This window comes from Motacilla alba, chromosome 3 (assembly GCF_015832195.1).
Source record: "Motacilla alba alba isolate MOTALB_02 chromosome 3, Motacilla_alba_V1.0_pri, whole genome shotgun sequence".
In the NCBI taxonomy this organism is placed as follows: domain Eukaryota; kingdom Metazoa; phylum Chordata; class Aves; order Passeriformes; family Motacillidae; genus Motacilla; species Motacilla alba.
Window position 1 is genome coordinate 2,773,212 of NC_052018.1, and position 12,870 is coordinate 2,786,081.

At 43.5% G+C, this 12,870-nt stretch overlaps 1 protein-coding gene across 12 annotated transcripts in view; it reads left to right on the top strand.

The window, feature by feature from the left end:
* The window catches only part of HMBOX1 (homeobox containing 1), a 106,416-nt gene extending 95,566 nt beyond the window's left edge, over positions 1–10,850 (top strand). For 7 of the 12 annotated variants that reach the window (XM_038131671.1, XM_038131670.1, XM_038131660.1 and 4 more), the window contains 5 exons: positions 1,036–1,118; positions 3,337–3,432; positions 4,773–4,867; positions 5,019–5,120; positions 8,071–10,850. In XM_038131671.1, coding sequence (XP_037987599.1) covers positions 1,036–1,118; positions 3,337–3,432; positions 4,773–4,867; positions 5,019–5,120; positions 8,071–8,208 — 514 coding nt within the window. In that variant the 3' untranslated portion in view covers positions 8,209–10,850. The remainder of the gene's footprint in view (positions 1–1,035; positions 1,119–3,336; positions 3,433–4,772; positions 4,868–5,018; positions 5,121–8,070) is intronic. The other 5 variants (XM_038131667.1, XM_038131672.1, XM_038131665.1 and 2 more) reach the window with 5 other exon arrangements.
* Positions 10,851–12,870: the final 2,020 nt, after the last annotated feature.

Consider the following 12,870-nt stretch of genomic DNA (forward strand, 5'->3'; position numbering starts at 1 on the left):
GAAAATAATAATTGCCTCAATATGCCAGAGTCCCCTATTACCAAATGATCTACAGTTGAGGAAATAAAAATCCTATTTTCAAATCCAGAGCAGCTGTCCAACAGCCGGGCCTGCTGCTGATCGAAGTTGATAAAAGAATTCCTAGGATTATATATTATGGATAATCTACAGAAAAAAACAGTGGTAGTCCCTGCTTGTGGTGTGATTAGCAGAGTCCATTGAAGGAAACAGGGTGTTTTGTTGGTTTTAATGCAGATCTGATAAGCTCTGTGGAATGTAAATCGGTTCATTAAAATTTGCGGAATGGTTCAGTGAGGTAAAAGAGGAAACAGTTTTAACTTTTTATAGGGTGTTTACTGCTTATAAAGTACAATAAAATCACAGTTATTCCAGAAAAAATAGTGTTAGAAATGTGCTGTACTCAATGTGTCGTTCTGAGGAAGATTGAAGAATTTTGAATTGTGGTTTTAAAAACCAATCTGACTGTAGAAATCATCCTGTGTAATTTCATAGCATCTCCACACCACATCTGTCTCTGCAGTATTTGTGGGGTTTTGCATAATACAGATATTAAAAGTATGGATGCGTGTGCATATATTAACAAATATATATGAACAGGGATCAAAATAAATGTTAAACAGCTCCTTCTACCTAAGCTGGGGGTTTGTCAGAGGATAAAAAATAAATAAATGATAGTAAAGTCAAAGGCCTGTGGTGTCTTGGAGATGGTGCTTCACTTGACAGTCTTAACTCTGATATCCATGGAATTGTCTACATTTTTGACTGTCCTAGTACAATATTCCAAATGCTGAGATAATACTCACGTATCTGAGGGATTTGGGAAGTTTCCTTCATTCCATGTGGACATAAGTGCAGGCTGATGTTACTTTACCATAAAATTCACTGTGGTACCTTTGGAGGAGTGATGCATAAATCAGTAGATGACACCTTTTAGTGGAGCTGCTTTGGAATCTTCATGCTCTGATTTCTTAAAAAAAAACAAACCAAAACTGGGGTTTTTTTCCTCTTTTGCAGTTACTTCAATGAGAATCAATATCCCGACGAGGCAAAGAGAGAAGAAATTGCCAACGCCTGTAATGCAGTTATACAAAAACCAGGTGAGGAGCTGCTGTGGGGGGTCCTTCCCAAAACCAAAAAGGTTTCAGCACCTGGAGTTCTCAGAGTATGTTTGCAGAATCACAGAATCATTTAGGTTGGAAAAGACCTCCAAGGTCATCAACCCTTGACTGATAAATCAGGTTCTTGGAGGAGGAAGGAGCTCAGCTCTCCAGTTTTTCAGTATTTTACAGCTTCCAGACAGGGATCTCAGATTAGAACCTGGGTGTTAATGGAGGACCTTATCTTTAGGTCAACAAGTTGCATTTTTTCCCTGTTTCTGGAGAAGTTATACTTAGGAGAGGAGCATGAATATTCAGTGTAGTGTTAGTGGATGCACCTGCCTTTGCTTAGTTTTGCTAACCAAACATTTACATAGATTTCAGAACTTGTGTTTTGGATATATTTAGATTTCTTACAACCAGAATAAAAATTAATGAGAAGGCAACTAAAGAGTGAGTCATGCACATGGAATCACAAAATTATTTAGGTTGGAAAAGCCTCTGGGATCATCGAGTCCAACCATCCCCAGCACTGCCAAGGCCACCACTGATCCATGACCTCAAATGCCACATCCACAGGGCTTTTAAATTCCTCCAGGGATGGGGACTCCACCATCTCCCTGGGCAGCTTGCCAGGGCTGGACAGCCCTTTCCAGGCAGGAATTGTTCCCAGTGTCCAACCTGAGCATCCTTGGTGCAGCTTGAGGTCATTTCCTGTCCCTGTCCTTGTCCTGTCCCTGTTCCTGAGAGAAAAGATGGATCCCCACCTTTTCATCCTTTCAGGGAGTTGTGGAGAGCTGGGACTGTCACAGGATAGCTCCGGCTCAGACAGTTTAGAATGGAAGTGACCTCTGGAGTTCATCTGGTGAGGCAGGACCAGCTTAGATGAGATTGTTCAGTTTTCAGTATCTCCAAAACCAGAGGTTTTCCAGTCTCCAGACCCCTGTTCCACAGTGTTGAGCACTCTCATGGCAAAGTACTTTTTTCCTAATACCTGCTGAAATTTTCCCTGAAAAATCCATCAGGTAGAGGTCCAGAGAGCTGAGGATTTGGTTCCTGGCTGTGGTGCTGGTTTGTGGAGCAACTTGGAACAAAGTGCTGCAAGGCCATGTCAGGGAGCAGTAAAATACTGCCAGTGATGCTGCTGCAAAGCATTAGGCAGCAGCCAAGCTATCAATTTCCAGAGTTTTCTTTCTTTCACTTGTCTCATCTCTCCTAAGTTATTTAAATGTGCAGATTGCTGCAATTACATGGGTGTTTTGTATGCTGAATAAATAAACTTTGAGAAGCAGTCGGAAGCGAGGGGGACTCAACCCTGTATAGCCTTCAGAGGTCTGAGGATGCAGATATGGGGAATATTTTATATAGGGTCAAGAGCAACTAAAGAGGATTCCAGGATGTCCTTGAAATACTGAATCCCTCCAGTCTTCCCTTATTTATGCTGATGACCAGATAAAGGCATAGTTTTCTATAGCTGCCTTCTGGTTTTTGGGAATTTTTTGTTGGTTTAAGTGTAAAAATCCAGTTTCCAGCATCCACCCCAGTTCTCCTAAAACATCCCGAGTGTCCTGGCACAGTTTGGGAGGGTGTGATGGGGGCTGAGAGAAAGGCAAGGAGGTTACAAGGGTGACACAAAGCCACTTCATTCATTTTGCTGCTGTATGAAACAGTGAACTGTATGGTCGTGACACATCGTAAGAGAAGGAGCCCCAGGGATGGGGTTTGTGGCAGGAATTTCAGTTTTTGGAATCTCAGTTTCGTGCTCAAGCTGGAAAAGCAGCCCTTCATTCTCCCATGGCTCTGGATTGAGTTGGTTAAAGCTGCAAAGAAATTCCCGTGATTCAGATTTTTAAAATACAGAAGAAAAGAAGATATTTGGCAATTAGTGCCACAGCCTCTAAATGGATCACTGGAATGTGATCCACATAAAGCTCACTTTTTTTCTCAGTTATAGTAACTTGCCAGTGCTGTTTGTGTTTCAGGGGTTTATCCCATAGAATCCCAGACTCGTTTGGGTGAGCAGGGACCTCAAAGTTCATATAAAATTCCAATCCCAGAACAGGGACAGGGAGAGACACCTCCACTATCCCAGGTTGCTACAAGTCTTGTCCAACCTGTTCTTGGACACTTCCCAGGGATGTGGCAGCCACAGCTTCTCTGGAACCCAGTGAGTAACACCACTGAGCTATTTTTTTTTTCCCTCCTGTTGCTTTCCTAGGAAAAAAGTTGTCGGATTTGGAGCGAGTTACCTCCCTCAAAGTGTACAACTGGTTTGCCAACAGGAGGAAGGAGATCAAGAGAAGAGCCAATATCGGTAATGTATCACAGAGCCTGCCTGCAAAGCTTGGGGTTTGCTCAGGAGAGGTGGCAATTACGTAAGAATAAATTAGTGAAAACATCAGAGGTGCTGACAGCCTCGGGAGAAATGTGGAGGAATTATGAAAATGAGCCCCTTGCTGTTCCAGGTTTTTTGTGAAATACTTGTAATTTGTAGAATTCTGTCGTCAGTGCAGGAAAAAGTGATGCAGTTACAAAAGTTTTACTGGAAGACCAGCTTTAAAAAGCAAAGTGCTGGAAGGAGGAAGGAGAGTTGCATTTCCCTCCTTTGAGTATCCAAACTCAAATCTGAAATGAAACCTCAAAATGGTAAATAGAGGAGATAGAGATGTTGGCGGGGTCACAAACTTAGTGTGGTTTTTTTGCCCAGGGACAAGTGGCTGGAAAAAAGCCACATTTTTTGTTGATGATCAGGAAAAAACAAAAATCCCTTCAGAGTTAACCCTGTGGGTTCTTAGCTGATTGTAAGGAAATCAAAAGTGACTCAACTTGTAGGGAGGAGATCCTCTTATGTGGATAAAATATTCTCAGGAGAATAAATCACCTCAGTGGTTTATTATTTTGTGCATTCAACAAACTCCTGCCATTCATAAAAAGTTTGTTGCCCTTACTTAGATATTATGCGGAATTACTTTTGCAACACATGGGTGAACTGACATCCATATCTACTTATTTCCAGTATTTTTAATTATTTAAAATGTTCCACTATTTTGCCTTATTTCTGAATAGGAAAAAAAGCTCTTATTACATCATTTAACGCGTTACTGAAATTTAACTAAATTTATTTTTCTACAAGTAAAAGCAGCTTCTCAAAGGGATGGGAGAATAAAGCAGAACTTAGTGTTTGGGGAGGAGGTTTGGAAAGAGATAAAAAAGAATCAAGGGGAACTTCCTATTGGAAGATGGATTTTTGTGTTTTCAAATCCCTGAAGTGATTTCAGAAATTCTCCCATCTATTTTTCAGACATTCCCCACCCCCTTGAGTCCTGCCAGTCCAAACTATGGGGAAGATTTACAGGGAATGGCTTTGCCACCCCAGTACCTTAGGAATGACACTGATTCCTGTTAGGATTGGCTGGAAAACAGGGATTTTTACTCCCAGACCAGTCTGGTAGTTGTCACGGAAGGATTTCAGGCAAACCAATGTTTGTACCTGTGCCACCTTCCCAAATGTTGGAGAGTGAAGAGGAAAGTGTTAAGAACTAACCCCGTTCCTCCAGTTCTTCTAAATTCCTGAAAAAGGGAAAAAAAAACCTGAGTTACTTTAACTTCTCCAATGCATCAGATAAATGAGGGATCCATTTGCTTTTTTCGAAGAAGCAGCAATCCTGGAGAGCCATGGAATAGATGTACAGAGTCCAGGAGGCCACTCCAACAGCGACGACGTGGACGGCAACGACTACTCAGAGCAGGTCAGCACTGGAGCCTCGTGGCCCAAACAGGGAGAACTCAAATGCCTAAAAAGGCCCTTTTGCCTCTTGAAAATCCTGTTCTGTTTGGCTTTTGTGTCATTGTGATGGGGAGAGGGTGAGAACCTCACGTGGATTTGTTGCTTCCCAACAGGACACTTGGCAAGTACGCAACGGGGAGGAGGAGGGACGATGTTCCGAGGGAGGCAGAGAAGCAGAGAAGGTAGAAGAAGACAGGAGGATCTGCTCCAAACAAGCAAGTTACACCCCTCACACCACACACAATGTCTGAGACGTGGCAGGAGAGCCTCACCTCAGCCAGAGCCCTGCCATACCCACGCTCTCCTTCCCTGTCAGTCTGAGTTTCCCTCCCTCAGGAAGGGACGGACAGGTCTTTCACAGTCCTCTGTCAGGTCCCAACAATTATCCCTGAAAAATGGGGCACTTCCTGCACCTCTGATTTCCTTCTGCAAGAAAGGAAAGGCCCTAGCCCAGTTCTAGCTAGGGCCACCTCTGCTGTGAGCTGCTGACCTGGCCCCAGACATGAGCAGGAGGGAGCTCTGCCCAGGAGCCTTCAGAATTCCTTGTGCCAGCCTTTCCCAGCAGGATTCTGAGCACTGAGCACCCTCCTGGGAGTTCCTGAGCTCCCTCTGTTCTGTGGGGGAACCTTTCAGGAGCTTCTCAGGATCATCCCTCAGACACTGACAGACAAAGGGTGAAGGGTGGGGGGAAAGGATTTGATTTACTAAGCTCTGACCTTTAACTGGCCTATTCCATATTGTTCTGCAAGAGTGTGCCACTGTTTGGATTGTTTACATATTATCTGTCTTTTTTGTTTGTTTGCTTTTGCGTTTTAATTCTTGCCTGTTCTCTCTTTTTCTTGGTTATTGTTAACCCTTGACAGCAACTTCTTTTTTAAACTCTCTAGCAAAAGAATACCCCTTCCCACACTCTGAGCCCTCACTGACCCTAAAGCTGGTGACCCTTTCTTCACACACCTTCCTGACAGGTATTGCATCCCCTTCCCAATTTTCCAAACCCCCCAGGGCTGCCTGTGCTTGGCACCAGTGTCTCAACCAGTTCACTCCTGCTTTTGAGAGGAGATATTTCTGTGCTACCCCACAGCTGGGCTGGATCACTTTTCTCTGCCTCTTCTGGGAGAAGCTGGGAGTTCTCCCTCTGCAAAGGCTGCTGCTGGAGTGGAACAGCAGCTGAGTGTCCTGGAATGAGTCCCTGGCACACTTGGCTCTGGCCCAGTGCAGCAGATCCCTGGCAGAGGCATCCCCAGCTGCTCTGCTCCTGATGGGGATTGAGACCCTTTTTGTAGGTCAGCACCAGCAGATTTGGTGGGACCAACTTTTCTGGCTCTCGGTGATGAGGAGCTGCTCTGTGACTGCCATAAAATATTTAGAAACCACTGCCAAGCCCAGAAAATTCCCTGTCAGACAGACAGGACTGGAATACTGAGGTGGAGCGTGATGTAGACTCCTGAACTCTGTTTTTCTTCTGTGCATTAACCAGCATACTTTGAAAAGAGAAATAAATGGGTTATTAAAATTTAAAGATCTTTGTTTAGAGGCCTTAGAAATGACATTTCTCAGTAATCTGGGCTCCTCTATGAGGTGTAATTAGTCATTAGCAGCAAAGCAGATTAAATGGCAAGTTCTCCTGATGACCATTTAACATCCCTTAGCTGTTAAACCCAGAAATTCTGTTTTCCACAGATACATTTAAACTCTAATAAACTTTAAAACGCAAAGTTCATCTAAATACTAAAGTGCCTAAACCCCAGATTTTAGGGCTCTGTATTTGTATCATGACACAGATTTCTGAGAGGCCCTAAAATTTACCAGACCCTTTTTATAAATGAATTAATCCTTCTAAATAACCTCAGGATTTTACCACATCCTGGCTTTTTTTTTTTGTCCTCCTCAACATTTGCTGCCCATCATCCTCATTTAAAAATACTCTGTGCACATTTTAAATTTTAAATCACACAAGTTCATCACTTGAAGGCTGTTGGGATACTGATAAATGTTTATAATTTCCTTTCTCTAAATGGTAATAATTTAAAAACGCAAGATCACAGGGGGATAACTATTAGTGCCCTGTTATCAAGAGGGGAAAGCACCATGATTTTTCCCCAAATTCCTTATTTTATTTATGGTGGTTCCAGTCCCCTTCAGTCACTGGTTTTCTTAGCATTGACAGAGTTTTCCAGCATCTTTTGCCCCGTATCTGTGTGAATTCAATGTTTTCACAGGATGCTGACTTGGCCCAAGGGTTAGGCTCAGTTTGTGTCATGGTTCTGGTCAATAGTAGCAGTTAAAGTACTTCTCTAGGGTATATAGAATTATTTCTTTCTGGTAGCTTCCAGCTTCTGGAAGTCAGTAGTTCTAAGAGGCTTCCTGAGTTTCCATAATTTCTGGCAGACTCATTTCCCCTGGATTTGTCAAACATACACCTTTTAAAGCCACTTTTACTTTTGTCTGATGTAAAAATCAGTGAATCCTGAACTGAACTGTGCTAAGTGAGCAGTGCTTCCCACTGCTGCCTTGGATCACATTATCATTCCAGCGAGTGTCTTTGATTATTAGATCATAAAAAACCATGGACAATAGTCCTCTTATTTTCCAATTATTTGTAATAAACATTTATCATGTCAACCATCAGCCATTTCTTCCCCAGACTGGAGGACTTGACTCTGTTTAGCTTCTTCTCATGAGGAAACCTTTTCCCTTGGGATGTGTCTTTTCTCTGCCTTTTCAATTTCTGTTGTGGCATCAGTTAGAATCAGAGAACCCACAGAATGGTTTGGGTTGGAAGAGACCTTAAAGTTCATCTTATTCCACCCCCTGCCATGGCCAGGGATGACCAGAACTGTATATTCCAGCTAAAGCATGGACCGGTGCCGTGCCCAGTGATTCCTGTCTTAATTTGCTTTCCTGACTTAGCCTCGTGTATCACTTGTGTCTTTATAATTCAATATTTTCCTCCAGAGCTGGGTCCCCTGCTCCCTGCCTCGTTTACCTTTGTCTGCACTGTGAGGGAAACCAGTCCTAAACCAGTCCTAAACCAGTCCTAAGCCCACGTTGTGACCCCGCTCCGTCCCCCCACAATCACTCGGCGCATTTCTTTTCTCCTCTGTGGTTTTGGACTTGTGGAATAACCCTGCTTCTCTCTGCTCCTTCCCACATGGTTCCCAGGATGACAGCACTAGCCATAGTGACCACCAAGACCCCATTTCCTTAGCTGTGGAGATGGCAGCAGTCAACCACACCATCCTGGCGCTGGCCCGGCAAGGAGCCAACGAGATCAAGACAGAGGCTCTGGACGACGACTGATGCCAAGAGAGGGGAGGGTCAAAGCAAGAAGTAACTTAGTTTTAGACGTAGCACCTTAGCAGACTTTCCTCGGTCCTTAATATGTGTTCTTACAGTATAACTTTGCAGTTTCTTGTACGTCAGTTAGCTGTTAGGGTCTTGTTCTGTGAAGATGGCATGGTGCCCTCAGCCTTTGCATATACTCTCTCAGTATTAATTCCCAATAAATAATCAATCAACCAACCAACCTCCCTCTCCCGGCCCCCAGTGGCTAGAAAGGTAAAATCAAAAAAAAAAAAAAGAAAAAAGAAAAAAAAAAAAAGAAAAAAAAATCTTGCTGCTCTGTCTTAGCATTCAAAGTGCTTCCAGGTATTTTAGACAGCCCTCAACTACAAGTCTTAGGCTACACTTAAAATCTTGGATAACCTTAGAGATGGTGTTGAAACCGATAGTCCGTACGCTTTCCCTGCCCTGAGACTGAAAGGATGCAAGCTGAGGTAGTGGCACAGAGTCGATGGACACCAGACTGGGAGTATCAACAGAGAGTAAAAAGAACACTTAGAAACCCCACTCCAGCATGGGAATAAATGATTTCCAGCTGCAATAAGCCGTGCCTCACTGGTCATACAGTGACTCCGTTTACTTCCGGGTGCTGTGCTGAGAATGTCCATTGGAAACACATTCCCACATTTCAGTTGATGCTCTCACATGTTCAGCACAGACATCCTCTCCTTTCACAAGCTGCGTGGCTTAGTGGAGAAGTGCTGCCTTCTGCCTCTGCCGACCGTGGTTGAAGCCCAGCCTGGGATCGAATGAAAAATGAGCTGAATGTCTAATGGACAACAGTCCACTTCTCAGAACCACTGCTCGTTCTTGGCATGGCTGGCAGTGCCTGCTCAGAAGAGGTCTAGACTCTTACCCCATCTGTCATTAGCAATTTCACCTTTCGTTCCTCCTCTCTCACCTTTTCTGTCCCCACTCTGCTCCCCTCTCCACTTTGCCACTTTCGAAAGCAATGTTTTCCAGGAAGGTTGTTAAGGTCCTGAAATGGGTGAGTGGATTTTTACACGCCTGTGTAAGTAATGCCTACGTCCTGACTAGCCTGAAAGGTTACGGGAGAATTCAACACCTGACCTTTGCTAGATAACCATCAGAGCATAAATATTCTCCTAAATATGAACTCTTTTTGTTTGTTTGAAGGCAGGAGGATCTCTTACCTGAGAAATGGGGTGTGAATGTTTTGTGTTCTCTTTACTCTGTCTTTGTTAAGGTGTGAGAAAGCTATACTGCTACGAGCAATTTAATTAATAATTGGAAGCCATACTGATAATGGATGTGGTAATATTTGTAAAGCAAACCTACTCTAAGTAGCAGGAACTAATGGAATTGTTTTCCTTGATCATATGTAGCACTTTTGTTACTTTTTTCTTAAAGATATTTATATTTGATAAGTCTTTTTTTTATCATTTGAGAATTCCAAATACCAAACAGCAAACTTGCATTACAGAGTCACCCTGCGATCACCTTGTCATCTAGTATCTAAATGATGAACTGTGTGTGCATCTAAGAAAATTACATCTGCTAGCATTGTGTGGAAATGATCTCCTGGCATCCTGATAAAATGATATGTTGCTGCCGGTAAGAGGAAACGTTTTGATGGAAACAGCACGAGAAGCGTTAGAGACGGGCAGGGCTGTGTTACATTAACAGACAACAAATTAAAAACCTACGGAAATTTTTGTATAGAGACACATATATATAAAAGTTTGCATAGCATTTCCTCCACATTCTGCTTCTATCTTCCCAGTTTGTGTGGAGATAGCCTAAAGAGGGGAAAACGGCTCAAGGATGGGTTTCCCCTTGCTCCCCTCCACTTCCGAGGTGGAGCAAAGGGAAATACCTGTTACTCGCCTTGTTCTCATCCCTTCCTCCCTCTTAACTCTCAGAGAACTTCACGATGACTCCAGTGTGGCTCCTCAGCAGGTTTTGAGCCAGGCTGAGCCCTCCAGATTGGCTTCCCCTCTGTCCATGTGGAGCAGACTGCTCCCCCGCATGCTGAGGAGATCCTGTGCTCTCAGAGGGCACCGCCGTGCCACCTCCTTGTCCCTTGGAAGATCTATAGGTAGGGCTTGGCCTCGACTTCCACTTATGGATTTCGTTGGAGAATTTATGTGCTTTCCTTAGATACAGATCACTGGAGCAGAATGAAGCCGTCTTTTTTTTCCTGTTTTATTGCATTTCTTGAGTAGGCAAATTCATGAGTAGCGTCAGGGCGGACTCAGGAAAGGCAGGACTTGGATCAGTGACCATTGCACCACTGCAGTTATTTTCTTACTGCCTGTATGAATGTTTTGGTACTTAGGAGTGAAAGGATGGGGAGAGCTTTTATTTCTATTTTTGCACAGCAGAATGATCGAGCAAACTCGAGCCTTAGTGGAATTTTACCTACTTATTCATTCCACAGTCACACACTGAGCTGACAAGCAACATCCACGATTTATAGTAAGGAGATTTTAATAATCGATGACCTCTTTACGTTGGGCTTGCCACCACCATTTGTTCTGGCTGTTTCATTTTAAAAAGAACAGACTCAAACTGTTGGACAGCTGCAATTTTAAAAGAAATATTGCTTATTGCTTACTGTAGTATCTGTAAAAAAAAAAGGCATTGTTTGAGGCTTTGCCTTTTTAAAGCAATAGGGAAGAATAAAAATAGTATTAGAACATCTGTATCCTGATTATAGGTTCATGTGATGCAGGATCAAAGTAACACCACTGAAATTGTGTGTCTGTACCACCTAATGTAGAATAATCTGGTCTTAATTCTGTTTGTCACTGTCAGGAAGCTGCTGACATCCCACACAGTGTCTTCTCTGAAGGTTAAACAGGTAAAAAACCCCTTGTGAGCGACTGGAGATTGGCAGATCTTCCTGGGCTGTAAATACCCACTTTTCTACCTTCCCACATTGTCATCATACCAGAGAAAACATCAAATATCTGGGGAATCAACCCCTTGGTTCCGTGGGGTCTGTGTTTGGAGTGTGTATGTTCTGGCTTCTCTTTGGGCATCAGGATGTACCAGGAACGAGTGGCACCTCAGCTGTCCCCAGGGCGCTCCTGGCAGGCTGTTCCCTTCGTTCTGGAAGTTCGTAAGGAGCCATTTGTAGCTGGTCAGTCCCTTTTTTGGTTTGAGGTGAATCATCTGTAATGGGACAGATACTGATGTGATGGTACCCAGACGAGTGAATGTGATCTGGAGTAAGTGAAAGAATCGGTGGAGGGTGTGTCCTGGAATTCAGGAATCCTGGAATTCTTTCTTTTGGGGTTTTTTCCACAATATGGGAGTTGTCTTTGTCTTTTCTGTCTGTGGGCTGCCTTGGAAATGAAGCCTCATTTTGGTAGCACTGCAGTAGAGTGGCAGTTTGTTGTAGCCAGGCTGGAGTCACTGCAGTTTGTTCTCTAGGGGTTCCCTTGAAGTGGCTTTGGTGGCAGATCCGAGCTACCTTTTTGTTCTGTGAACAGAGAGAAGTTAAGTTAAGAAGCTCCTCATCTGTGATGGTCACAGATTGCTTTTACCTTTGTAGAGTGAGTTCTGGCTGATATTTTGTCCCTCATAAAGTCCTTTTACTTGAGTTGTTGTCTCTGACCGTCTTCTTAAAACAACAATTTCTACCTCCACTTCTTTTCTGGGTTGTTTTGGTGTTGGGTATTTTCTTAGTTCCCCCACCCTTTTTCCTGAAGTATGAGATCCCAAACATTTGCAAAAGCCTTACGAGTTGATAAAAATCAGCAGATTTGTTTTCTGTTGATTTTCTGAATACTCTGCAGACACACTTGCGGTTATAGTGAAATCCTCTGCTGGATGTGAGTCTGCAGTGCACCCTTGCAGCATTTTAGGAATCTCATTAAGAGCCTTCAGGAGGTCATAGAAAGGGTTTGGACCTCTTTGTCCATCATTTGTGGGGCCATTGTTTGGGCAGGAGGGGGCAGATGGGAGGGTTGGAGCACATGTCACATAGTGGGAGGTTGCAGGAGCTGGGATTGTCCAGGCTGGCTCTGGGGACATCCCAGATTTTGGGTTTTAACTGGCTTAATAAATTAGTTTTACCTTGGGGGGTCCGGTGCAGGATCAGGAGTTGGACTTTGATGATCCTTGTGGGTCCCTTCCAACTCAGGATATTCTGTGATTCCAGAGAAGAGAGAGCCAGGCTTTTCTCAGAGGTGCCCAGCAAAACCCTGAGGGGCAGGGGGCTGAAGTGCACGAAGGAAAATCCCAGATGAATATAAATAAAAGTATTTTCATGCTCAGTGGTAGAAATGGCCCAGAAAGTCTGTGAAATTCCCATCCTTGGGGATACTCAAAATTCAGCTGGACAGGGTTGGATTAGAGACCTCCAGAGGTCTCTTACTGACCTAAATTATTCTCTGATTCTGTGCAGACCCGCTCAGGCTGAGGTGTTCCCTAGTTCTGGTTTGTACGTGTTGACTTGTTTAAAGAAATTCTGTTCATTTGTTGAGGCTTTATTCTGTTTTGCTGTTCATAAAAATGATCTTTTCTAGTTTACTAATAGAGAGGAGCTTTATTTGCAGGGTCTGGCTCCAGGCTCCAATCAAGCCATAAGTTAGAGATTTCATTAATTATTTGCTCTGTTTACACAGTTCTTCAGGGATATTTGACTTATTC